Below are 23425 nucleotides of genomic sequence, written 5' to 3'. Positions count from 1 at the left end.
CCCTGTCTCGGGGTTGGGGTGTACTGCTGTGTCTGCTGCTGGGTAGGCCTGAAGCCTGGGGCTAAGCCACATGCCTGAGACTCTGCTGAGGAGAGCCTGGGTTACTGCCTGGAAGTGAGTATCCACAGAGCTCCAACAACCTTTTGTGAGTTACCTGCCTTTTTGATATAGAAGACAGCTGTCCAGCCAGTACAGATTGCTGAAAGAGATTGGACCCAGGGGAGAGGAGTTGCCTCCCAGGTCAAACTGAAGCTTCACAGATTACTGAAAGGGACTGAACCAAGGGGAGAGGAGTTGCCTCCCAGGTCAGTCTGAACCTCAAGGTCTGTTATTTGTACCGCTGTCTGAGTGCCTGTCATTTTTGTATACGGAGTCTGCCAATTTGATTGTTCACTAAGGGTGTCCTGTGCCCTACCCCTCTCTCCCATATTTTTGTTGCTGTTGAGAAGAAATAAATCATTTTCCTGTTTAAGCATAAAAGTGACTGGCGCCCATCATTTTTACTTGTTTTATCACCCACCATGCCTAGCAATCTACACCCTGAGGAGGAATGTCGGCCCTCCCGGTCTCTGGGGGTCACAATCAGGCCCTAGGAGGTTGGGGGGGGGTGTGCTTTTTTCTCTATGCTTTTACTATCTTGCTGTAAGAGTGCTTGGAATGCTGCTGATCATATTGTGCTCAAAATTGCTAGTTTATTAGTCCGCACTCTCAAATAGTTCCTCGCTGAAATGTGATGCATCATTCACAGTATCAAATAATGTACAGTCAGCATTATATTTCAGTCGCTGATTAGGTTTTTCTTTTTTTTTTGATTGAGCCGAATGATGAAAATAGTTGAATGAAGGATTTTGCCATAGTTCTAAAGACCTTGGACATCAGTAGTGGCTAAGGCATTGCATCATAAGAGATTTTGATATGGTAAATGTGTATAGTAGAAGTTATCATGATTTTATAGTACTTGAACATTTGAGTTTACATGCTGCATACACTATACCCATATGAGGCAATTGTACCTGTGCAATAAAACTAACAAGGATGGGGTACAAAAGGAAGTAATTCACCAAGTGAATAGCACAATATTTGAGAGAACTTACCTTAGCAGTCCACAAATAAGCCCACTATAATCTGATTACTTTTAAAAAAAGATGATTTGGTTATATATTTGGTTATATATGAAGAGGTACTTGGAAGCAGCATGGCTATGGCAAGGTGACTTGTACAACATTTACATTAACACATTGTAATATGGGGGTTGCTTAGCTCAGTGTGGTAGATGCATTTGTAGTAAGCCTATGTCAGTCCTGTCTGTAGTTAAGGGTTTCTGACCCACTTTTATTGAACACATTTAAAGAAAACAAGGTCTCTTGTGTCAGTATTTTCCCACACAAGGGTTTCAACTTCACAAGGCATTATCAGCACACATATAATACTAATACTAAGCCAACTGGCTCTCTTCGGCAGCACTGCTGCCCTCTTGTCTCTGGTCTCCTAGAACCACAGGCTGGGCTCACTCAGCTTTAAGTACAGCACCTGGCTGCATGGGTCCACTCCTGGCCTCTAGATAGGGGTCTTCAGGCTCCCTAGGTTCTCACATTCTTCCAGAGACTTACATATCCCCCTCCAGTCCCCTGGACTCACTAATAGCTGCAGCTCTCTCAGTCTTCTGCCAACTCACTTAGCTGTCTTAACTCTCCCAGTCCTTTGGATAAGGGAATCTTTCCCACATGGAGTACTGTCTCCTGAGCTGGAACACACATCTGTCTCCACAGAACAGCTCTGTCTGCAAATGGGAGCCTTGAGCTTTTCTGAGGCTTGGCTTATAACAACCCTGCACACCTGTGTACTCACACAGCCTGAAGGCATCGTCCCTCCCAAGTCACTATAAAACCTTCAAGCTCCAGGCCACAGCTTTCTTTGCTAACACTAAACATGCCAGAGCTTCTCGAACTGTACCTTTGAGAATCCTGTGTCATTTCTATATCCCTTTCCTAAACTCACACTGTGGCAGGGCCTTTCACTGTCACAAAATTCACATTGTGTCTGCGACCCAAGTGGAGAGAATTCCTTTCACTTTCTGTCATAATGACCTCTTAGGAAGTTAGGGGAATCTCCCACCTAGGATACGTAGATAATAAAAATAAAAAAACAATGGTTCTCGTTCTTTCCCACTCCTAAATAAAGATTTTTCGTTTGTTTTTTCATTTCTGTCTGTGTTTCCATTAGCGAGATTTGCTGTCACTGCCCATTCCAATGGCAGTGGATACTCCAACAATGTGATCTGCCTTCCTAAATTCCTATCTCTGTTCCTGCCCACTTAGGATAATTGGGTGGCATTTTGCTCCTGTCCACCTATATGTGTGCCATCTTACTCTAAAGTATAATGTCAATTAAAAATCTATAAAAGAGACTAAAGGCAAATAGACTATGCACTTTGCAAGTAGAGGTGCACTCTGCAAAGTGCAGTTGCTCAAGAGCCTAGTAAATGAGGAGGAGCTTCACTTTGCAAAGAATACCAAATAAAATGCAAGACAAATAAATAAAAAAACAGCATTTTTGCGTGCGTATGATTGGACGATGGAAGTCAGTAGAGCTTCCCTTCATTTACTAAGCTCTGGAGCCACTGCACTTTGTAGAGTGCAACTGCGCTTGCAAATTGCAAAGTCTATTTCTCTATCGCTCATTGACAGACGTAGTCTTCTTGATTCTCAAGAGCTGGGTTATGTTGTCTCCGCAGGAGTAGGACTAGGCAGAAAGACAAAACGTTCTGGCTCCACCTTAGGGGCAGTCCCTGAGGGTATATCCTCCCTCTCTCTGCTACAGGGAATCAGTTTTTTTCTGTCTAGTCAGGAGTAAGGACCTAAGTTCCTTGCTGGGATCTTTTTGGTCCTGGCAAAATTTTTTCTTTAGAAAAAATATTTTTTAGGTAGTTTTTTCTCCAGTGTTTTTCCTGTGAGATCTTCAAGCAAAAAACGCCGGACTGGGCGACACTAGTGGTCACCCCAGCCGGCCTACGAGCGCGCGCAGACCATTGCATTGCGCTTGGTCGGCCGCGACACATTCAAGTAAGTATGCGGGGCCGGGCGACGGGCTGGATGTTGAGATCCAGTGGTCACCCCGGTTTCTGCCTACGAGCGCGTGCAGACCAGAGCTCCGCGCTGGGTCGGCCGCGACGGAGTCCCAGTGGAGGGACTGACCTTGCGAGTTAAAAGTCTCGCTTGGACGCCAGGAACCAGAGAGTCGAGGCGTCCGGAGTGGTCCACAAACCCCCACCCCGGTGGAGAGGGTATTGTGAAGAGAGGGTGCCTGTCGGTTCGGTATGGTGAGTAAACGTTCCCTTTTTTCTTTCCTCGTTATGAGGCAGTATGTATTATGGGCCCCTCCATACATGGTCAGTATATATCTGACACTAAAAGTCCCCCTTGTAAATACAGTATGTGTTTGTGGGAAGTGGACTTGGTTTGAGAGCTAACACTCTACCCAGCAGACTGTAGCATTACAGCAGACATAGGAGGTATAATCCTACCTTATTTGTAGTGTATCTCCTGTAGATCTATCAATCGCCACTCAGCAGAGATGCAGGTGGATGTGCTGGGAAAAACGATTTCGGCGGTCCGCCGCCATTTTGCCGTAGACCAGGTGCATGCATGTCCTCAGGTCACGCCGGCCGCCATGTTTTTGGAGTCTAATGTCTCCTATATGGGGGGCGGCCATGTTTCATGAGCCCAGCTACCTCGTGGAGAGCTGGGAACGCCGGAAGGCGTACACAGGGGGCGGAGCCACGTCCTTCTACCCGGGAAAAAGCAACAGCTCCTTCCAGTCTGTAAAGACAGACGCTGACTGCAGTTGGTTGGAAACTTCACTGCATCGGTTGGTGAGCCTTGGGGGTCCCTCTCTCTCTCTGTGGGATCGAGAAGCAGGTACTCTGAGGGGCGCTATTGCGCTAGGGGGAGACACATAAAAAAAAAAAAAAAAAAAATTTAAAAAAAAAAAAAAAAAGAAGAGGTATTTTTTATTTAAAAAAAAAAAAAAAAAAGTTTTTTTGTGTTTTCTGGCAAAGGTGTCCTGAATTATCATGGACCCTGCCACTCATGTATCTCCTCCGGATCCCCTCGAGGGGTCTGCGGGATCCTCCAGCACCCCACTGACGATTAAATCATTGTCCGCTATTATGGAAGCTTGTGTCCCGGGTGGAAGTGGCTTGTCAGGGACAGGGCGCAAGTAAGCGACCCCCGCCTAACCCCTTATTATCTGAAACCTCGGATTCAGACTCTGAGCCCATTTCTGCAGTTGCAGGTACTTCATCTGGTATTGGTGTCTCGTGTACTGTCTTTTCAGACAGTGAGGAGGATGTTTTGGCATCAGCCATAGCCAGAGAGGAAGCGTTGGTAAACGCACTCATGGTATCTGTTCAAGAGACCTTAAGATTACAGGGTATTCCGTCAGAAATAGCTGAAACTGAAATCCCTTTTGGGACTAAAAACGCATCTAGTGGCGAAGGTTTTTTCCATTGCCCAAATGTTTTGGCAATCCAATCAAAGAAGAATGGAGTCTGCCAAAACGCATTTCTACTATTTCTAAACGCATTAACAGGCGTTATCCGTTTGAGGAAACCCTCATTAAGAAATGGACAGAACCACCTGTGGTGGATTCACCAATTGCTAGATTGAATAAAGCCACGGTTATTCCTCTAGAAGACGCTCCGTCTTTTAAAGATCCTGTGGATCGCAAGATAGAAGCTATGTCTCGCACCATGTTTACCTTGATTGGATCAGCTTTCAGACCAATAATTGCTATTGGTCTGGTTTCGCAGGCTGTAACTGTATGGACCAAGTGGTTACGCCGGGACCTAGAAGAGGTCCCTCAGGCGGTATCAGATTTGTTGGAACAGATGATACAGGGGTTACAGTTTGTGTGTGATGCGGCGTTAGACGCCACTTCATTATTGGCGCGAGCATCTGTCTCAGCGGTGGTTCTCAAGCGTACACTGTGGCTAAAAGGTTGGTTAGCCGACCAAGGTTCCAAAAAAGCATTGGCTAATTTCCCCTTTTTAGGAGAGCGTCTATTTGGAGCCAACTTAGATGAGATCATTAAGGATCTCACGGGTGGAAAGAGCACCTTTTTACCGCAAAATTTTAAAGGTAAAGGAACTCGTCAAAGACGAGGGCCTTCTTTTTCTGCTCACAAGAGGTTTTTTTCGTCCCGCGGGTGAAAAAATTAAGTCCTCCAAAGCTCCTGCAGGAGGCGTCGGGGGTCGTTGGTCGGGCAAGCAAAAGCCCGCCCCCTCTAGACCTGAAGATAAACCGTCCAAAGCCTGAAGGTGCGCCCCCCACCCATAACTGGGGTGGGGGGACGTCTTCGCCGGTTCCCGGATCCATGGCTTTCCAGAATCCCGGACAGATGGGTTTGCGAAGTCATAAGGTCAGGGTACAAGATCGAGTTTCGATCTCTCCCACCGGCGCAATTCTTCCCTTCCAATAGCCGACTATCCCCGGATCGTTTAGACGATCTGTGGAGAGCAGTCACAGATTTACTACAACAAGGAGTGGTAGTCCACGTTCCTTGGACAGAACGCTTTCAGGGGTTTTTATTCAAACCTATTTACAATACCCAGGAAAGAGGGCAAAGTGCGTCCAATTCTGGACTTAAGGGCACTCAATTCTTTTGTCTACATAAGTAGATTCAGAATGGAGTCCATTCGCACAGTAGCAGCCTTTCTGCATCCAGGGGATGTCCTAGCGTCCATAGACATCTAGGACGCATATCTTCACATTCCCATTTTCGCAGGACATCAGCGGTTTCTACGTTTTTCCGTAGAAGAGAACCACTATCAGTTTGTGGCGTTACCTTTCGGTCTCGCCACGGCTCCGCGGGTCTTCACGAAGGTGTTGGCCCCAATGTTGGCACTTCTGCGCCAAAGAGGCATATCGATTCTAGGTTACCTAGACGATCTTCTGCTTCATGCAGAGTCTCCTCAGACCTTGCACAAAACATAGAAATTACTATGATTTCTTTACAGGAATTCGGGTGGCTGGTGAACCAGCAAAAGTCATTTCTGGTTCCCACCCAGAGGCTCGAATATCTGGGTCTAATTCTAGACACAGTCAGGACAAGAGTTTTTCTTCCGGTAGGGAAACTCCGAAAGATTCAATCAGCAGTCCACCAACAGCTGGTCTTCCCTTCGGACTTGCATGAGGGGTCTGGGGTTGATGGTGGCTTCCTTCGAAGCAGTCCCATTTGCCCAGTCCCATACCCGAATTCTTCAGCAAGAGATTCCTCTCAGATGGAATCGGAATCCGGAATCCCGGGACAATCAGATCCGATTGAGCAAACAGACCAGAGAGTCTCTGGTCTGGTGGCTTCGGTCTCCGATGCTCAGCCAGGGAAAGTCATTTCTGCCAATATATTGGACGACAGTGACCACGGATGCCAGTCTATCCGGATGGGGAGGAATTCTCAGTTATCTGTCCAGGGACTTTGGTCCCCGGAAGAATCCAGGTTACCGATAAATGTATTGGAACTGAGAGCGATCAGACTTTGTCTGATTCACTGGACCGAGCAGCTCCAGGGCAGCCCGGTTCGGATCCAGTCGGACAACGCCACGGCCGTGGCTTATGTCAATCACCAGGGGGGCACCAAGAGTGTCCGAGCGGCCAAAGAAGTGGCTTGCATTCTTCGCTGGGCGGAACGATTTGTTCCAGCAATCTCTGCGGTGTTCATTCCGGGGGTGGAGAATTGGCAGGCAGATTATCTCAGCCGTCAGACTCTGGATCAGGGGGAATGGTCCCTCCATCCAGACGTTTTCCACCAGTTGTGCCTACGATGGGGCACCCCGGATATGGATCTGTTGGCATCACGATTCAACAGGGAAGTTCAGAGATTCGTGGCTCGCTCCCGCGATCCTCTAGCAGAAACCGCAGACGCATTGATCGCCCCGTGGGGGCAATACCAGCTAATGTATGCCTTCCCTCCTCTCGCGTTACTGCCAAGACTTCTTCGCAAGATAGAGGAGGAAGGAATTCCAGTAATTCTGGTAGCTCCGGACTGGCCTCGTCGAGCTTGGTACGCCGACTTGGTCAGACTGATGGCGGACGTCCCGTGGAGACTTCCTCTCAGGGAGGATCTACTGTCTCAGGGACCGATCTTCCATCCTGCTTTACGATCGCTGGTTTTAAACGGCCTGGTTATTGAGACCCAGGTGCTGAAGGACAAGGGATTGTCAGCTTCACTTATTCCTACTCTAGTTAAAACAAGGAAAGCGACTTCCAGAAAGATTATCATCGTACATGGAAGTCTTATATTGTGTGATGTGAATCCCTTGGGTTCCATCTACATCTTTATTCGGTAGTCCGAATATTGGCTTTCTGCAACAGGGAGTTGAGCAGAAGCTGGCCTTGAGTGTTATCAAGGGTCTGGTTTCAGCATTTGCTATCTTCTTTCAGAAGCTTTTGTCTACTCATTCCTTGGTGCGGAATTTCATCCAGGGGGTGCGACACCTGGCTCTGCCAGTGCACGCGCCGTTACCTTCCTGGGATCTTAATTTGGTGCTGTCGGTTCTTCAGACACCTCCCTTTGAAAATATCAGGGAGATTCCCTTGCCTACTTTATCCCAGAAGGTGGTCTTCTTGGTGGCTATCACTTCTGCACGCAGGGTGTCAGAACTGGCTGCATTATCCTGTTGTTCCCCAGATCTGGTGGTTCATAGGGATAAGGTTGTTCTTCATCCGAATCCATCCTTCCTTCTAAGGTGGTTTCAAAGTTTCATTGAATAAGGACAGTGTATTGTCCTTCCTATGTCCTTAGCCCAATCATCCTCGAGAATTTGCATGGCATTCCGTGGATGTAGTTCGGGCGATCAGGATATACTTGAATACTACGGATTCAATTTGTAAGACGGATTCACTGTTTGTGATCACGGATGGCCCTAAGAAGGGGTTGCCTGTTCTGCTGCGACCATCTTTAGATGGATCAGACAGACGGTGGTATAGGCTTATTTTATCTAAGGGTCTGGATCCCCCGTTCCCTGTTAAGGCGCATTTTACTCGGGCGCTTAGAGTTTCCTGGACCTTCCGCCATCAGGCGTCAGTGGTTCAGGTTTTCAAGGCGACTGTTTAGTCGGCTCATACCTTTACAATATTGTATAAGGTTTATGTGATGGCATCGTCAGATGCCTCTTCTGGCTGCAAGGTTCCTGCAGGCCACTGTTTGAGGAGACTGTTGGTCTACCTCGAGGATTTGTGGGGTAGGTCTCATCTGTTTACTCGATGAGTCCTTTGATACTTCTGGTTGGCTCCGGTTGGGCCTTCTAGATTGGATTTTGATTCTGTCAATCCCACCCCTCATTTTGTGGCACTGCTTCTGGATGTCCCAGCTCTTGAGAATCAAGAAGACTACGTCTGTCAATGAGCGATAGAGAAAAATGGATTTTTGTAAGATCTTACCGTAAAATCCTTTTCTCTTAAGCTCATTGACAGACGTAGTACCCGCCCCTCTATCATTGAGTTGGGTTGGGTTAAATTCTCTGTACTGCTTTAAAACAGAACTGATTCCCTGTAGCAGAGAGAGGGAGGATATACCCTCAGGGACTGCCCCTAAGGTGGAGCCAGAACGTTTTGTCTTTCTGCCTAGTCCTACTCCTGCGGAGACAACATAACCCAGCTCTTGAGAATCAAGAAGACTACGTCTGTCAATGAGCTTAAGAGAAAAGGATTTTACGGTAAGATCTTACAAAAATCCATTTTTGTCTTTAGAAAATCAACCTTTCTGTGAAAAATAAAAAAATACTTACTGTATATTAAGTTCCCCACGCCTCTAACAATCAGACACATGTAAAAGCTTTGCTCCTGTGATGCAACATAACTTTCCCCCATGTAATGATGTCAGAGTAGGTGAGCACAGGGGGTGAGGCATAGGGGTTGATTTATTAAAGGCAATAAGACTGTTCACTTTGCAAGGGAAGTTGCACTTTGTAAGGAAACTTTCCCCGGAGCTTAGTAAATGAGGTAAAGCTCTGCTGACATTTATCACCCAATAATGTGCAGATAAAATGGATTTTAAAATGCTGTTTTTTTCCCCTGCATGTGATTGGGTATTCTTTCCACAACATTCCCTAAGTTCTAGGGAAAATTCCCTTGCAAACTGCAACTTCCCTTGCAAAATAAATGCCTTTTTGCATTTAGTAAATCAACCCCATAAAGATTTTCAGTGCCATTATTTCAATTAACCTCCCTGCTGGCAGTAATCCCGAATGTGGCTCGGGGGTTCATTTTCAGTACCAAAAGCGGTAACCTTGAGCCACACCCGGGATTACCCTGTATTGAAACTTACCTTGTCCCTACGATCCCCCGATGTCCTCTGGCCGATGCCGGTGTTCTATCAGAATACCACTACCTATCAGATTCTGCAATGGGAAGTGACGTTCGGTCTAGAACAACTTACTGCGTATGTGCCAATGCGTTCCAACATGGGCACTAGGCCTTCCAATAGCTTTCCAAATGTAACAGAACACGAAGCAGCAGCAGATATGTTCTTACACCCATTGATTTTAGCAGTAAACTCACCTTATATACTAGAAAAGACTAGTCTATTTCACTATGTAATCAGTTTGCCGCTGAGCACTGCGGGGTGTACCAAGATGGGTGTTGCCACCTTCTACCTGCAGGTTTCTCGCTATATTTACTATATTTCAATAATAATAGAAATGTAATACTGTTATTCAGTCTAAAAGGTTTACTGGTAAAATCAATCTAAAATCCAAGACTTGCATAGGTGTAAGAAGATGTCTGCAGCTGCTTCGTGTTCTGTCACATTAGGAAAGCTATGGGAACGCACAACGGCCATGATGGAAAGCGATCTTTCCGAAGTCACTTCCGGTTGCAGAATCTGATAGGTAGTGGTATTCTGATAGAACACCGGCATCCGTCTTCCGGGTTCCCTTCCCTGCGAGCGCCGCGGCACAGGGGGGGCCGAACCGGGCGGAAATTAAAAAGAAGTACACAAAACATGACATGATACATTGTAATCTGTTAGGATTACATTACTGTATCAAATAATTTCACCTCAGTTTTGTCCCTAGTGCTTTGTCCAGTGCCCTGCCTGCACTTTTACTGTTTTATTCCTTTCATTTTTATTAATCATTTTTTTATTAATAAATAATAATTTATAATTACAATGTATTATTTAATTAATTAATAATTTGTATTCATTTTTACTGTTTTATTCCTAAGAATTACAGGCCTACAATATAAAACAACAGATTTCAATGCAAAAAAATGTACCGCTTTGACATTCAAAAATACTGACATAATCAAACCGCCAGGGAGGTTAAAGGCATAAAAGTATTTGTCAATTTTAGTTGCTAATTCAGTGGTGCCTCATTGTAAGACAACAGTCTTTTTCTCTATTAGGTCATTTTATTCATTTGTCTTTAGCTTCCTCTGTTTTTATGTTTTTGTTTAAAGCTGCAGCCCTTCTCAGCATTGGTGCAGAAGAACTCCAGGAGGCACTTACCTCGCACTGTGTGGTAACACGAGGAGAGACCATCATACGCACTAACACAGTGGATAAAGCTGGTGATGTCAGAGATGCCATGTCCAAAGCTTTGTATGGAAGACTTTTCAGCTGGATTGTGAACCGGATTAACACTCTACTCCAGCCAGACAAAAATATATGGCAAGTAATGCATGCGTTTTCTTCTGTAAAGGTGCTGTAGTTTTCTAAAGCAACTGTATAGATAGCAAGTATCTATCTATGCACTTAGAAGAATTTGGTTTAGGATACTTAGCAATGACTTAGTGATGGAAACTGTTCAAGGATTCTGGCATAATAATGTTTTGTGCAGAGCTAAAAGGTTCTGTTTCCAGTAAGGTAAGTATAGCAATATATGAGCTAAGGTTAGGGCTGAGGTTTACGTTAAAAAGAATCTGCCATGTTGCCCATTTGGGGCTTAGTGTCAGTCTCTTACTATTTCAACCCGAACTAACTTATATTCTGCTTTCCCACGTTTCCCTGATGATCAGTTGCTCCATGACAGCTCAAATACCCAATATTTCCAAGTATGGGGGAGCATGTGATCTTCTCCAAAGATAAAATGCTCAGGTCTAACTAATCACCAGGCCCAACCACCTGATGAGGAGGCTCTACCTCATAAAATCTCTCACAACATCCAACGTTGAGCTTACAAAGGGTTTGACTCTGGGAGCAACAGAATGGCAGGGGAGTATTGGGAAAGTGATCATAAGTGTGTTAGGGTTGGGCTAATAGGAGTCCGAATGGGCTACATGACAGATTCTCTTTAATAACTCTCAACTCTAACCATAGCCCATATAATGTTAAACTTATCCTTCTGCCAACAGATCCTAATATCTCTGCACCAAACACTATTAAGCCAGAACCCTTCAACAGTTGACAGAGTCTTTAAACTTTGGGTTAGCGTTCAAGCTTAGGTCTTAAAGATATGTGTTAATGTTAAATGGTTAGAATTTTAGTGGCTAACTAGTACTACTAGGTTAAATAAAAAGAGTTCATTTTTTAGGGCTAGGCATAGGGTTAAGGTTAGTGTAATGTTAAGTTTAATTGTTAGGGTCAGATGAAGTTGCACAGTTAAAGGCTTAAAGTGATTGTAAACGATCATCTTGTAAAACAATCCATTCAGTTTTAAACAGAAATCAAAAGCAAAACATTTGTGTATATATTTAAAAAAACATTATAAATACCTTTTTGGTGAACACATAATCTCTGTTCTCAGCTGCATATGAGCTGGGGGAGGAGAAGCAGCAATACACTGAGCTTCCTAGTGAATGACTGTGCAGCTATGGGGCAGAAATCTGTCTTTGGGCTCTCTCACACGGTCCGCCTCCGTCAGCGAACTCCATGCAGCTCAGCGGGGGATCGATCCGCCGATCCCCGCTGAGCAGGCAGGTGACAGCTCCCTCTCCGCTGTGTGGAGAGGGAGGTGTCAGAGCCCCGCTGCTCTCTATGGGGGAATCGGATGAGAGCAGATCCCCTGTCCGCTCTCATCCGATCCCATCCGATCCCCTGGACGGATGGAAAATAGGGTTTCCATCCATCCGAATTTCACGGACCGGATCGGATGCGGATGGCAGCGGGTGTCAGCGGACATGTCACCGCTGACATCCGCTGCCCCATAGGGATGCATGGAGGATCCGATCAGATCCGCCTAAAAAAAATGACAGGCGGATCTGATCGGATCATTCGTGTGAAAGGGGCCTTTCACTGCAGACATGTCTCTTTGATTAGCCACTGTTGTAAGAAAAAAACAACATAGGGGGAAATTTACCAAAACTGGAGCACTCAGAATCTGGTGCAGCTGTGACTAGTAACCAATCAGCTTCTAACTTCAGCTTGTTCAATTAAGGGCTCTTTCACACAGGATGTCCGTCGGACGGACTCCGTTTTTCTCAGCAGGGGATCGATTCGCCGATCCCCCGCTGAGCAGGAGAATGACAGCTGTTCTCCGCACTGTGTGCGGAGACACAGCTGTCAGAGCCCCATACATCTCTATGGGGGGTATCAGATGGGAACGGACCGTCAGTCCGTTCTCATCCGATCCCATCCAATCCGATCCGCTGGACGGATGGAAAATAGGGTTTCCATCCGTCCAGATTTGACGGATCGGATCATGTGTCAGCGGACATGTCTCCGCTGACATCCGACACCCCATAGAGATGCATGGGGGGACCGTTCAGATCCACAAAAAAAACGGACAGGCGGATCTGAACGGTCCGCCTGTGTGAAAGGGGCCTTAGCTTTGAGAATAAAACCTGGAAGCTGATAGCTGGTTTCTATGCTAAGCTGCACCAGATTCTGAGTGCACCAGCTTCAGTAAACCCCTCTATAGAGTGTTGTGCTTCCAGACATAAATACAGACTGATAGAACTACACTGAGAAGAAGCACATTCATTCATATGTAATGAGCAAATATAGTTGCCCCTGTATACATATACAGCTACAAATAATACACAGAAACAAGGTTTTAAAAAACACTGACAAACATTAAGCATGCGAGCTGGACATTATAAAAACGCCAGTAGCTTTGTAGTTTTTCAGCGTTTTTGCATTGGCTTTTTTTTTTTTTTAGCTAAAAATCACCTCTCTGCTATTTTAGTAACTCAGACTTTCCCACAATGCAATGCTTGCCAGAATTGCATTGCATGGGTGTTCACACCCATGCGATAAGATTTAGGTGCGGGGAAAAAAGGGTCCTACAACATTTTGGTGCAAATGTGGACCCTTTTTTCCCCTGCATCAAAATCGCATCGCATGGGTGTGAACACCTATGCAATGCGATTCTGTCAAGCTCACTGCATTTTGCAATCTGTTTCGGGGTGTCGTTCATGGAACATTAGGCTCCCGTTCACATTGGGCAGATTTGACATGCGATTTTACATGTCAAATCACATGCCAAATCAGAGCCTATTGCTGGCAAAGTCACTGTCCGAATTGGTGCAACCCTGACTTTGTGGCGCCGCACCGATTTCCAAAAGTAGTTTCTGCACTATTTTTGGCGACTTCAGGGCAATTTCTATAGACATCTATGCATGAATCTGTACAGATGTCTGTGTCGCACTGACATGCTAGTTTGAAAGTGTGCGCGTTCAGCTGAACTATTTCAAACCCGCCCTCAGTGTGAACCGTTGCAGGCAATAGGCTCCAATTTGACATGTGATTCGACATGACAAATCACATGCCAAATCGGCACAATGTCAACAGGGCTTCATGTTCCATGAACGATACCCCAAAACAGATTGCAAAATGCAGTGCTCTTGCCAGAATCGCATCGCATGGGTGTTCACACCCATGCAATGCCATTAGGTGTGGAGAAAACGAGGGTCCTACAACATTTTAGTGCAAATGTGATGCAATTTGAGTCATACTAAATATATGGTTCAAATCGCATCGCACAGACATCACATGTGATGTGCACAGGAATGCGGTGCGTTTTTGGTGAAAATCACATGCGATGTTCAGCATGCACCTGTGTGAACCCAGGCTATGCTCCATGAATGACACCTCGAAACAGAACCCAGGCTTTAAAAAAGCAATGGATAAAAAAAATTTCAAAAAACGCCAGTTAGCAGCGTTTTCTTTTTTGGTGTTTATCAGGGGTTATTGACATTAGATCAATTTTACAGCTAAAAAACGCAACTCAAAACCCTCTGGTTTTTAGGGGTTTTTTTAACAGCCAGAAACTGCCAAAAACTGCTGAAAACAGCCTATGTGTGCATGGAGACACAGGATAACATGCTGGGGAGTTTATTGGCTGCAGAAAAAAAACATCTGATGCCAAAAACAGGAGCTGTAAAAACATGCTCACTTTCGCACGTATACAGTACTTAAAAAAGTTTTGGAAGTCAAGTTTCCCTTTAAAGGTGCCATATTTAGAAGCGACTTTTTAAAGTACTTTCTAATTACATTCAATCATGCAACTGTAATTATAATAATGAGTGAAAAAATATTCTCAAGTCTAAATAATATGCAAATCCTGACCAGGTTTAAGATATTACCTTAAGCTTATGACTGCCATGAAATTGTGTGCTAAAAGCAAAGTTCTCTTTTTGTTTCTAGCAATGCTGAGAGTGGTATGAACGTGGGCATTCTAGATATTTTTGGATTTGAAAACTTCAAACGGAACTCATTTGAGCAGCTTTGCATTAACATTGCCAATGAACAAATCCAGTTTTATTTTAATCAGCATATATTTGCCTTGGAACAGGTAAGTTGTTGCATTCCCTTAGAAACAATTGGATCTATTTATTTTGTGTTGTTTTAATCAAAGCTCTTTGGAGTTTCTCCATCATATTTAGACTTCATGTGCTTATTTCAATACCAAATGATATATATATGAAACAATATTTCTAATGTATTTAGTAAGAACGTCAGAGCATCTGAATAAAGAAATGGTTCCTTAATATACGTGCATTAAAGTACCCTTTCTTTTGCCCATGCATGGAAAATATACCTAGCAGCATATACTCACCTTTTTGTTCACTACGGCTCCAAGTGGCTGCCAGGACCAGGGAAAGAAAGTCTTGCATAAGCTCAAAACTGACTTGTCAGAGCTTATACAAGGTAATGGTCTCTACCCAATGTGACCCCCATGGGCCAATCACCAGGCACCAGAACTGTGGAGAGACCTTATTGACCCCCTTACTTTGCCATGCATGGGCATGGAAAGGATCACTTTCAAAGCCTACACCTTAAGTTCAATTTAACTGTGAACGTACAATAAAATTGTTGTCTACACACATCTCATATGATCTGGTTGTCTTGCTTTCATTTTTAAAAGAAGGAAGGATTGATGAAGAGTTTCTAAATGGTAACATATGATGGTAACATATGATGTATCCATTGGATACTGGTTTTTGCTCTGAAAAATACTTAGTAGAAGTAGAACTATAGGCAACATTTCTATTTTTTGGATAGAGTAAGAAAGGGTTATAACCCCTGTCTGATTTTTTTTGTTGCTATTTGTGTCTCATTGTGGAGATTTCCCTTCACTTCCTGTCCCATAGCCAAACAGGAAGTGAGAGAAAAATCCCTGTAAATGAAGGAAATTCTTTGGCGACCCCCAGGTCACCAGAACCAGTATCCTCGTTGGAAGATTTTCCCTCTATCACTTTTCTGGGGACAACCCAAAATTTGGGATTTACTTTTACTTTCACTTTCAACGATAATGGTAAACAGGATAAATATATAGGGCGAAAGGGTTACTTAACCCTCCTTTTTTTTACATTAAAATAACAAACATGTCATACTTACGTGCTCTGTGCAGTTGGTTTTGCACAGAGCAGCTCAGATCCTTCTATTCTCGGGTCCCTCGCCTACGCTCCTGGCCCCTCCATTCTGCTGGATGCCCCCAAGCAAGCAGTTTGCTGTGGGGGCACCCAAGTAAGCGTGCTCCTGAGATGCTGCTCTGTGTGTTCATTCACACACAGAGCCATGACTCTGCCCCGCCCCCTCCGTAACCTGATTGGCTCACTGGTTGTGATTGACAGCAATTGGAACCAATGGCTCCTGTCACTGCCAAAAGCCAATCAGGAGTGTGAGTCCCCTCCCGGAGAGCCAAAGTTCTCGTGGACATCGCTGGATCAAGAGGAGGCTCAGGTAAGTGTTAGGGGGGCTGGGGTGTTAGGGGGACTGGGGGGCTGCTGCACACAGAAGGTTTTTTACCTTCATGCATAGAATGCATGAAGGTAAAAAACCTTGTAACTTTACAACCACTTTAACGGACAGCAATAAAAACTGACAAGCGTTCTAATCCCTCTCTACTCCAAAAAAAAGTTTTGCCTTTAGTTATGATTTAATAGACAAAACACAGGAAGGTACTGTGCTGTCAATCAACCTCTATGGGTAGAAGGAGAGCTGTATAGGCCCTGATGTCACTGGAGGTTCTCCTGCAGTTCACACCCCGAGCAAAGATGGCACCTGAAGGGGTGAAATAACTGCCATTGCTACTACCATGAGCAGCTGTTACATATACTGGGGCTGGCATTTAGAACCTGATTCATCAAGAATGCTGGCTGGCTGGCTGAAATGCAATATCGTATAACAGTAAGACATTTGGATTAGGCGTGAGAATTGGTACTTTAAAAAAAAAAAAGGTTTTGACTTCCCATTTAAAGGGATTGTGTGTTCAAAAAGTTTATAGCTTTTTGGATAATTTCACCCACCAAGATCTCTACACTTCACACCTACCATAACTTTTACACTGTATGGGTTTTCCCATCTCTCTACCGATTTGTATAACTTTATTTGGTAATTGTTTCAAATGACAGCAAGAAAATATAGACACCTGGCAAAGGAGGGCAAAGACTAAACTCCAATGGGGAGAGCTCACATTTAAAATCTCTGAGAGAGTAGTTTAATACATGGGTAAATTAGTCCACTGTAGCACTCATAATTGAAATATCTGTTTTCTGTAGAACCCTTGTAGAGCACTTCCTTTATTTTGTCAGTGCATAAAATATGTATATTTTTTAAAAAAAAAAATGCTTTATTTTATGAGTGTGGTGTGTGTTCATGCTTTTTCCTATAGACGGAGTATCAAAGTGAAGGAATAGATGCCGCTCTGGTGAAATATGAAGATAACCGACCTCTCTTGGACATGTTCTTACAGAAACCGATGGGTCTGCTTTCCCTGCTTGATGAGGAGAGTAGATTTCCCCAAGCGACAGACCAGACCTTAGTTGGTAAGATAGGATATGAAATATGGTTCTTACACTAAGATATTTTTCAAATTGTTTTCAATATCCTGGATGCCAAGGACACTCAAACTGACATATACACAACCTTGCACTATACACATACTTCAGAGTTCCTAGAAATTACAATTTGAGTGTCTTTGAAGAGTGTTCAGTATTAGATCACAGGATTGCTGAGCTAGATGTGTAAAACCATTGAGGCTACATAGGCAACAAGGTGACAAGCTTGGGTCTATGGCAGTGCCCACATGCCCATTTCCTTCAGGCAAGATTGGCTCAAAGTCATTTGGACATATTAGAAAACCTGTTCCAATCACAACTGTACTCTCACTTGTCTCCTCCTATCTAGTCATTAATATGTACAGCCAGTTCCGTAGAGTGTACATATTTAGGTAAAACTCTGCAGTGTTAATGCCCATCGGAACACTTTTGAATGAACAATATTGCAGCCAACGTGTCTGCCTGTATTGTAGATAGTGACTTCTGGTAGGCTGAAAAGAAGTAATAAACATTGTAATTTCAGTGCAAATTTACTCAGTACTGGGAATGGTTCATGCATTACCCAGGGCTAGGTTGCTGCACCACCCTCTCATGCTGCTATCAAATGACGTAGAATTGGTGTAACACCTTATACTTGTTGTCTGCCTCTTTCTCCAGCTGCCCATGTTTGGCATGGAGTGTGCACTGTGCATACAAATCACTTGTTTTCTAACAGCTGGGATGTGGTTGTGCATGCACTGTGTGTTTTTTTGTGTGGGCTGTGGGTGGCTGTGGCAGTGAGTGAGCGTGTTGGATCAGTAACTGTCAGAGCTAACATGAAGCTGTGGCCTGTTGGTTGCCAGTCATTGTTCTTGAGCATGATTGTGGGGAGTGGAGCTTGTGAACGCACTGTGCCTGGGAAAGCTGCCCCTCCTGACCCCTCCCTTGCCTTGGTCCTGCTTCTACTTAGCTCAGTTAAAATTAATCTAAACCCAACCACTAAAATTTCATATAGGCTTTGACTTGATAATGTAATTTCAAAAGTCATTTTCAGATTTGCAGCTTTCCTTAAGGCTTGGCTGTACTGCAGTAAGGTGTGAAAATGTGCATTTTGCGCATTGGTGTACTATGTGGCATTCATTTTTAAATGCACTTTATTGCCCTTTGACAATTCATTTGTATTGTGGTAAAGCAGAATAGATGCATTTTTGTGTGTTAAGTAACCCATTCACTTTAACACACATGCATTAACACACCATGATAATGTGAACCCAGCTTAGAAGAATACCTGGTAATCCAGCCATAAAGGTCTCAGTTGTCAACACATAACAAACAGTGCCATAACGGTTCTGCTCCTGCATTATCACTCCATCACATTCAACCCTGATGAAGGCTCCAGATGGTCATGCTGACATACATTATGTCACCATCGGGAAGTTGGTCCAGTGCAATGACGTGCAGCCAGTATAAAAAAAGCTAAAGTGGAGCTCCAGGCTCCCCACCAAAAATTAAATGTCAGCAGCTACAAATATTGTTTCTGCTGGCTTTTAATTTTAGGACACCTACCTGTCCAGGGATCCCACAAAGTCGACACGCCATGTTAACTTCATGTACAAGGGATATAGTTGTTTAATATACTGCCATCTTGTGGTCATTTCGGTTACTGCATCTTTTTCAGTATTCCCTCCTATTCTATGATGTATTTCCCTTTCCTGTCTAGTTTGGTTGAATTTCCTTTTCCTGTTTAGTTTTGTGTGGAGGTGAAATAAAGGACGGAGTGCAGAACCACGTCGTGTCTGTGGATTATTTACATGGTAGCAGAGGATGGTTGCCAACTATAGAGTACCGCCTAAGTTTGACGAAGCCAGACCATACGAGTGCTGGAAGAATGAAATTATTTTTTGGAAACTTGTTACGGATCTGGACAAGAAGAAGAAGGCACTCGCGGTTGTGTTGGGGCTTGAGGGGCGAGCCAGAGAGACCGCTTTGGAGATGCCTGCGAGCGATCTAAACGAGGACAATGGGATGGAAACTTTGATAGCTAAGCTGGACTCTGTATTTTTGAGAGAAGAAAAAGACCGCGCTTATGAAGCGTACTCTCATTTCGACTCGATTTCTAAAGACAGCGAGGTGTCCATTACAGACTACATCATAGACTTTGAGCAGAGATACAACCGCATGAAGAGGTACACTATGACCTTGCCTGATGCTGTGTTAGCATTTAAACTACTGGACACGGCTTGTCTTGAAGAAAAGAGTAGGCAACTAGCACTTACAGCGTGCACGGATTTAACATTTGCATCCATGAAGTCAGCGTTAAAACGGATTTTCGGAGGAAAAACCAGTGGAGTGAGCGGAGGCAGTGAGACTCAAGATGCAGCGTTATTCACGGAGCAGAGGCCACCGGGTAAATTCAAACGGAACAACAGCCAGTCACAGAGCAGACAGTGGCAACCACAGCAAGGTACTAACCCACTCGACAAATATGGTAAGCGATCAAAATGCGCAATTTGTCAGAGCACATACCATTGGGCCAAAGACTGTCCTCATCGGAGAAATGAAGTAAAGCTAGCAGAAGATGAAAATGTTGAGGAATGTAACATTACACTGTTTACAAAAGTTATGACGTACTCTGAGATTTTCCTAACTGAATCACTGGGATCAGCTATCATTGACACAGCATGCACACGTACTGTCTGTGGTGAAAAGTGGCTGGATAGTTACATGAAAGACCTGAGCCAAAGCCAAATAAACAAACTGATGCAAACAGAATCTTCAAGCTGCAGACCTTTCAGATTTGGTGATGGTCAGGTGGTACACTCCAACAGAAAGGTAAAGCTTCCCGCTAAGATCGGACCAACAAAATGTCACATTGAAACGTAAGTTGTTCCTGTTGATATTCCTTTATTGCTGAGCAAAATGGCTCTAAAGAGAGCGGGAACTGTCTTAGACATGGAGAATGACAAAGTTGTCATGTTCAAGCAACCAGTGCCTCTTGAGCTCACTAGTTCGGGACACTACTGTGTTGACATTAGAGATGGTAATACTGAAGTGGACACCAATGTAAGTGAAGTCCTTGTCATCACAGCAGCGATGTCTACAAAAGAGAAACGTAAAGTCCTTTTGAAGCTTCACAAGCAGTTTGGCCATGCCTCTGCAGACCGGCTGCAAAGGCTTATCCTCAGCTCTGGAAATACTGACAAAGACTATCCAGTTATTCTGCAAGAGATCATCCGTGACTGTGAGGTATGTCAAAGATACAGCAGGACCAAGCCCAGGCCTGCTGTCGGTTTGCCTTTAGCCTCAGAGTATAATGAGACGGTGGCAATGGACTTACATGAGCTGGAACCTGGCATATGGTACCTCCACATCATCGACCATTTCACACGCTTCAGCGCTGGAAACATTGTGAGAACAAAGAAAGCATCTGAGATCGTCAACTCTTTCATTCACTCGTGGATAAGTGTTCATGGTGCCCCAAAACGGATATACACTGACAACGGTGGTGAGTTCAACAATGAGGAGATAAGAGAGATGGCAGAAAAATTCAACATCGAGATGAAGACTACAGCGGCATACAGTCCTTGGAGCAACGGGCTGCTGGAGAGACACAACATGACTCTGACTGAGATCCTCCTGAAGGTGAAAAGGGAAAACGGGTGTGGCTGGCAGACTGCTCTAGACTGGGCTCTAATGGCCAAAAACAGTATGATTAATGTGCATGGTTATAGTTCACACCAGCTGGTGTTTGGTCACAATCCTAATCTTCCCTCCGTTTTGGTTAATGAACTGCCTGCTCTAGAAGGCACTTCTATGAGTACTAGACTAGGACAGCACCTAGCAGCATTGCATGCTTCCAGAAGAGCATTCACAGAGGTGGAATGCTCAGAAAGAATAAAAAGAGCTTTACGAAAGCAGCTCAGGCCTACAGATGAAACGTATGAGACAGGAAACAGAGTGTACTACAAACGAGCAGACAGTACAGAGTGGAAAGGTCCTGCTGTAGTTATCGGTCAAGATGGCTCTGTAGTGTTTGTCAGACATGGTGGTATCCTTGTTAGAGCACACCAGTCCAGACTGAATAAAGTTAATGCACAGGATGGGGATACACTTGTACTACCTGATATCACTGAAAATAGTAAAGAAAAAGAAAATGTAATCCACACTGATGGGTCAGAGAATTCAGATGATGAAATGAGTGTCAATAGCGAAGTGCAAATCCCTGAAAACACAGACACTGATGGTAGAGAAGATGTGAGACAAACTAATACTACTAATACAGGGGGTTCCACGGGTGTCCAACTGAGAAAAGGTCAGACAGTGACATTTACAAACAGAGATGATGGTGCTGAACACACTGCCAGAGTCTTAGGCAGAGCAGGGAAAGCAAGAGGGCAATATAGAAACTGGTACAATGTGCAGTATCTAGAACCAAATGGCAGCGAGGGTTAAAAGGAAGCTTTAGACATGTCACAAGTTGACGATCTTCTCACTGGGTGTGAAAACACCGATGATGATGTACTTATCACCAAAGACATTTCTTTTGATGCTGCTAAACAACAAGAGATTGAAAACTGGCAAATTAATAATGTTTACGAAGAAGTCACAAAGGTCAGAAATGTATCTCTACTAGATGGGTCTGTACGTTAAAGGAAACTTCTAGTGGTGTTGTTCCCAAAGCCCGTCTTGTGGCGAGAGGTTTTGAAGAAGTCAATATGCATGAATTACAGAAAGATTCTCCCACATGTGCATCAGAGTCACTCAGGCTGCTGTTAGCTGTTATTTGTCAAAACAAATGGCAAGTGAACTCTATGGATATTAAGTCTGCTTTTTTGCAGGGAATGGAACTCTCAAGAGACATTTACATTCGTCCCCCACCAGAAGCGAGCGTGGACAATGTGTTGTGGAAACTAAAGAAATGTGTGTATGGACTTGCAGATGCTTCCCTCTACTGGTACAACAAGGTCAAAGAACTCATGCTGAACAGTGGGGGTAAAATGTCACGGGTTGATCCTGCAGTGTTTTATTGGCAGAATGAGCAGTCTGAGGTAACAGGAGTACTGGCATGCCATGTGGATGATTTTTTTTGGGCAGGTTCAGAGCATTTTGTAACTAATGTCATCCCTGTGCTTAAATCTGCATTTCACGTGGGTCGTGAAGAGTGTGAGAGTTTTTCATATGTGGGGATGAACATTGCTACTGTGGGTGGTGTAGTGCAGGTGCATCAGCACAGTTATATTGAAAACCTACAACCAATTCATTTGCAGGCAACACGTGCTGTACAGAGAGAGGCCCCACTGAATGAGAAAGAAAGAGAACAACTCAGATCCAAAATAGGACAGGTTCTGTGGGTTGCTAAACAAACAAGACCAGATGTTATGTTTGACACATGTAGCCTAGCATCCAACGTTAAGAATGCTACTGTTCAGTCCATACATGAAGTGAACAAAGTGATCCGTAAACTTAAGTCAGAGAAGGTAACACTTAAGTTTCAATACTTGGGTAACAGTGAGGATTTGAGTTTGGTAGTATTCAGTGATGCTTCACTGGGCAATCTTCCAGATGGAGGTACACAGGGTGGGGCTCTAATTGCCCTCATGGAAAAATCAGGAAAGTTCTCCCCACTGTTTTGGCAATCTAAAAAAATTAGACATGTGGTAAGAAGCACACTGGCAGGAGAAACCCTTGCCATGTCAGATGGTATTGACAATGCTATGTTCTTGGCTATGCTCTACTCTGAAATCACTACTGGTAAAGCTGATCTTAATGCTCTTCCTCTTATCTGTGTTACTGATAACCATTCCCTGTTTGATGCTCTTAAGTCTACAAAACAGGTCACAGAGAAGAGACTAAGATTAGAAATAAGCGGTGTCAAAGAGCTCATACATGCTAATAAAATCAAAGAAGTGCGTTGGTCAACAGCCAAGTCACAACTTGCTGACTGTTTGACGAAAAAAGGTGCTTCCTCTCTTATGCTTCTTAAAGCGCTGTATGAGGGTGTATGGAAACTGTAAAATCTGGTCCATTGAGCATATATCTTGGTATTTTTTTGTTTGTTTAAATACACACACTTACTTGAATGCTACTGTGTTCTGAAAATCATTTTTGGGTGACAATGTTTTATGTCAAACTCACCCGTTCTTTTTATCTTAAGAAGAGAGTGAGATTGTTAACTTCATGTACAAGGGATATAGTTGTTTAATATACTGCCATCTTGTGGTCATTTC

General features: G+C 44.1%; 1 protein-coding gene across 1 annotated transcript in view; it reads left to right on the top strand.

Annotated features, from left to right (window-relative positions):
• MYO3B (myosin IIIB) overlaps positions 1 to 23425 on the top strand; it is a 597729-nt gene that overhangs the window by 345544 nt on the left and 228760 nt on the right. The window contains exons 19-21 of the mRNA XM_082260313.1: positions 10458 to 10668; positions 14584 to 14731; positions 17054 to 17207. Coding sequence (XP_082116439.1) covers positions 10458 to 10668; positions 14584 to 14731; positions 17054 to 17207 — 513 coding nt within the window. The remainder of the gene's footprint in view (positions 1 to 10457; positions 10669 to 14583; positions 14732 to 17053; positions 17208 to 23425) is intronic.

This window comes from Pelophylax lessonae (genome assembly GCF_965119305.1).
Source record: "Pelophylax lessonae genome assembly, chromosome: 6".
Classification (NCBI taxonomy): domain Eukaryota; kingdom Metazoa; phylum Chordata; class Amphibia; order Anura; family Ranidae; genus Pelophylax; species Pelophylax lessonae.
This window is presented reverse-complemented; position numbering and strand designations above follow the sequence as displayed.